The 5147-nt window shown below is 36.5% G+C and overlaps 1 protein-coding gene across 2 annotated transcripts in view; it reads right to left on the reverse strand.

The window, feature by feature from the left end:
- The window catches only part of LOC106100801 (LIM domain only protein 3), a 47784-nt gene that overhangs the window by 4636 nt on the left and 38001 nt on the right, over nucleotides 1-5147 (reverse strand). For both annotated transcript variants that reach the window (XM_013279830.1, XM_013279831.1), the window contains exons 2-4: nucleotides 3518-3679; nucleotides 2756-2928; nucleotides 2002-2127 (exon numbers count right to left, since the gene is read on the reverse strand). In XM_013279830.1, coding sequence (XP_013135284.1) covers nucleotides 2002-2127; nucleotides 2756-2928; nucleotides 3518-3679 — 461 coding nt within the window. The remainder of the gene's footprint in view (nucleotides 1-2001; nucleotides 2128-2755; nucleotides 2929-3517; nucleotides 3680-5147) is intronic.

The raw sequence follows: 5147 nt of genomic DNA on the forward strand, positions 1-5147 counted from the left end.
TAGTAGTATATGTCGTAAGGATGAAACCTGCTTGTTTATCTACAGTTTACTCCCAATGACCAAGTGCCTGTACTTCAACTTATAATAAACTTATAATAAACTAATGAACTAATTCGAAGTAAACATTTACAGATAACTGGTAACTGTAAAATTGAGTAGTTCTAATAACTTTACATTAATTTATGTAAGCAATGATCCTTCATCTATATATCTAACTTTTAAGCTATATTGCGCTCTAATACTTTTTTAGTTGTTTCTACCATCCATACAAATCTAACATTCCTATATACCCTAGACATTTATAACAAAGTAATTGTTACTGGGACTTAATGTTACCCATTTTGCTTATAAAATCAAATGTAAGTACTTGTTCCAAATGTTCGTCAAATTTAGCTTACTCGTAAAATTTATAGAAACACGTCTCTAAACGTGACAGATTGGGACAAGTTGGTAGCGAGCGTGCGACGGACGAACGGTGTACCATCCATGTTGTTCGCCGGCGTCCGCGGAGTAGATAGCTACTAAATAATTTACCAGTTTAGCGATATTCGGGCGGGTATCAGCCGCTTGCCGCAGATCCGACAGCCCGCAAATTGGATTCAGATTTCTGGCCGCTGCCAAATTGATTCGCACGTGATATTTAATAGCTTCAGCGGTTCATTGTTTAATGTTCGCTGATATTCAATATGTGTTTACCATGCTAGTAATTATCTAGTTTACTCATTCATTAAATGAACTTAACGTACACGTATAATCAGAAATAAACGGTAAAAAAACAATGTAAGAATCTATCTTTATTTATTAACAAATTCGTGATAGAGAATAAAGAATTTGCTGCATGATTTAATAATTATTTAAACACAGCAAATTTACTCCTAACGGAACGTCTGTAGAATATTCTAGACCTATCTGGATATTTCTTGAATATTGTAGCGCAATCGTCTCATATCGCGTTAACCGTTTTGCTCGGAAATGTTTTACGTACGAAATCCGTACTCAAAAAGCAGTCGAATGAATATACAATTGGGTGAAACTGTCGCCGGAGTACTGGCAGTACTGGAAAGGTCCACAAGTGACGTATAAACCATTCGGAGCGGCTCCAATCTTCGCGACCTCTATATTATTTAAGCGAACAAAGTCCGGTGAAAATTGCGTCTTCGAAACTACACAGTATATTAGTTACCCCACGTTACGTACGTACGTACCCCAGTTACGACACACAGAAATCCCAATTTTTTCCTTTACTGTTTCGGCGTTCAATAAGAACGTCCGTAGTTTAAATAGCAAATCATAACATAAAGGTTGTAATCTAGGAACTAAAGATACTGGCAGGAGGAACCAAGATTTTGCGACAAAAAATAAAATTACTACACTTTTATAAATGAAGACTAATCGAACCGATAAATGGTAGGTACTATTATTTAAAGCGATCACTAATTTTCGTTATTTAATCTTACTGAAAATAAGTATAACAAGTCTATCTCTTAAATCCCTTAGAGGAAATAATAAACATATTCCTTGCTTGCGAATGCCTTATGTACTGGAAAATTTAATCGCAATCTTTTGTTTGCATTTCGTGCGTTGAATAAGCTATATGAACCCCACGTGAGTTGTCTCTTTCGCTCTCTTCATTGTTGCATATTTTATCTCGCTCGTAGAAGCAAAGTTTCACACCGGACCTGTATTCAATATAGCCAAGGTCCCCATTCAATTTTCACGGACGCAATCGTTTGTGACAGGTGAGAAAATTAAACGAAATAACGTATGTAGGAGTAAGTAGTTCGAGACTTAGACTTTATAGCGTATACACGAGTGAAATATAAAGACTTCACTACGAAAGTGCAATTAAAAAATATAATTCCTTTACTGTTAACGTATATTTTTAAGGAAGCATGTGATTCCAAAAAATTTACATCATCAAAGAAAGTAGATGTAAATATCTTTGTTTTAAATTGAATACACGAATTTGTAGAGCAGAGAATATCACATTCGTGTACTGACCTATGATTGCACTGCTGACAAGCGAAGCACTCCAGATGGTAGACATTGCTGCGCGCGCGCATCACCATCTCGAACGCAGGGATCACCTTGTTACACGCAGCGCAGTATCCCGTGTTGCCGAACAACCTAAACAACAGAATAAATACTAAACAAATCCACTATGAAAAAACAATTAAATCAAACTGACAATAAAGCGAACGAAAAAAGATAATTTGATTTTCATTGCTATCATAGTAATAATGTTTAAATATAATAAATGTAAAAATTTTCAATAAGCTTTAATCAATTTATAATTATCTTGCGACTGTTTCAATTTTAATTATAATCACTCCATGTTTAAAGAATAAAAACTAATGGAATCAAGGTTATATTTCGTACCATTAATGGCCGACAGAAAACAAAACAAAGAGGCTGTAACGTCATTTGTTTTTAATTAAAAATTATCTAACATTCCACGCTATGCAATCAATCAGAAAACAAAGAACACGCTGACATAGAGGAGTCATGTTTGTGGTCATACAATTGGTTTCGATTTGATTGAACATGCTTATTAAACAAATAAACGTATTATTATAAATAGATAAATATGAAAACCCATCAAAGCTGTGTAAAAAATTAAAGTCCAAATGTAGAAAGACCGATCATGAAAAATTGCAGTGCAGTATTTAAAGAGAAGATAAAATTCGTGAGAAATTTTATGAGGAATCAAGAAAAAACGTAAAGTTACGTAACAAGACATTAATTTCGAAATTACCTCAAATAATCCCTCTTGCAGAGTATGAGGTTGGCGCGCGTATAGAGGGTGTGACCGACCTCGCCAAGCCGACAGTCACAGCAGCCGCACTTGAGGCAGTCTTCATGCCATAGTTGGTCCAGAGCCTTCAGAAGGTAGCGCTCTGTTATCACCTTACTGCAACCCGCACAGATCTAAACATAAGAAATTAACAAAATAAATATCAAGAAGAAAAATATGTATCCGGTGTATTGACGGAGGAAGAATTAAATTCAGTTTTAGGATGACATACAAAGCACGCGATATTGTTATCTTGCTAACATAATATTCTATATGTGAACACATGTGGATTTTCGTCGGTTGATTGGAATATCGGCTATCAATTAGAATATGGGTCAGACGCCGGACATCGCGTTCACATGATCTTGTTGCATACAGGCGCTAACAAATACTTCAATATCTGGTAACGATCCTAACGTAATAGTAAAGAACAAGAATCTTAGTCCATCGCTAGATAATAATTCACATTTTGTTCTTTTTCATTGTTTAATAGTTGCTTAGATATATTGGTGTTAGGCAACTTTGAAAAATGTTAAGCCAAATGTAATAGTTTAGTGAAGGTCCCCTCAAAATCATGGAGACCTTAAGCCTTAGACCAATTACTGAGGTTTATAGTTTTGAGAAGCTAGCAGAGTGGTTTAACATGACAGCTTCCCGGTTGCAGTTACATCTTTAGTCAATTCGATGATGTCGTATCCCATTGTCATAGTACCCCATGTGTACCTGTGGTTGCGGTGGCGGTTGCGCGGCGGCGCCGGATGTCTGCGCGGCCGCGGGTAGCGGCGATGCGCGGGACTCCTTGGTCACGTCCATGGCCAGCATTTGCGGGCTGCAGCTGCCCTGCTGCCCGCTACCGCTACCGCTACCCGACGTCCGTCTCTCGCACTACACACAAAAAACATACGTTGTTAGCGTTTACTTCTCTCTATGTCACAAATTTACTCATTGAATAGAAACCTCATTCATCATTTATAAAATGTGTACTTAGTTGTGTTCTATTACACAAATTGCAAACTAATTAAGGTTAAAAAAGATTAACTTTCTAATTAAGTCGCTTCCCGTAATTCTTAATACAATTTGAAACGTTAATAATCAACGATAATTGATCTGATACCAAGTTTATCCGCACTAAGCGTCAATAAAAGTGGCTTATCGGGTGTGATCGCGTCCGATCCGCGGTACAATTCATAAGATCGTCTCGTATTACGGCATAAAATCCAGAACCATGAAATTTATCGCTTGTAATATTTCACGAAAAAATTAGCACAACTAGTCAACCGATTAATGAGAACGTGAAACACGACCCGAGGTTTTCGAACTATAACAAATTATATACCTTAAAAATATCGAATAAATGGTAATAAAAACGGTAATTTGGGCCGCGAGAACGAAAAAAACAGCCCCGTACTAAGCAATAAAGTCGAGCGCGGAGCGTTGTCACGGTTAATTAACACTTTAAATACAAACATTTTTCAATTAAATTTTGACGGCGACTGCAACAGATACTATGTTTGTTTAGTAGTTGAATGCCAGTCATCTAGGCTGGCTTTTAAATTATATTTAAGTAAAATTTCATTCCGTTTAAAACAATTCCAACGCAGGGAAGTTTGGAAAATCCTAAATTATTTTATAAGAATTCAAATAATAAATGTTTTACAATGAAGTATCAGTTGACGAAAAAATATTTAAAAAAGACATTTTTGTGCCATACGTACCGGCCAGTCCTTTTTGAATAAGTAAGAAAAAAGAAATCATAAACTGTTTCCATTAGCAACAATTGAGTACGGCATGACGTCTTATTCAGGTCCCACTAATATGCATCGAGCGTAAAAGTTTTTAGCGATACATTGGCTAGTTTTCTGGTACAATGAGAATGGGCATTAAGAACCAACTGGTTGAAACAATACGGAGCATTGTGAGGCCCGTGACAAATTGCTCGAGTCGCTCAGTTTTGTATGTTTTTGAGAGTGCCCCGATCGGACGGCCATAAATAATAGGATACGGATATTGGGCGGAAACATGCAGGCTGCGCTTCAAATTGTGTCAGCGATTGTTCGTTCTGTGATAGAAACTAATCACCTATTGAATAGCTGTTTAAGTAGAACTTGGCCACTATTTCAAGTAACCGAAAAGGACATTGAATGAACTTAACTTAATGAATATTTTAGAACTACTGATGTGGCTCTCGGCTATGATAGTATCAAACCATTCCAAATCCAATCTTCTTCACTTCATACTTCTTACTTTTCTTTACATTCCAGTATGACATTTTTAGCATAACGAACTCCTATAAAAACACTATTGAACGCACTGGCGATAGGATAATTCGGTCCGAATTATTCGGCTACTCGAT

This window comes from Papilio polytes, unplaced genomic scaffold (genome assembly GCF_000836215.1).
Source record: "Papilio polytes unplaced genomic scaffold, Ppol_1.0 DF824047.1, whole genome shotgun sequence".
Lineage (NCBI taxonomy): Eukaryota > Metazoa > Arthropoda > Insecta > Lepidoptera > Papilionidae > Papilio > Papilio polytes.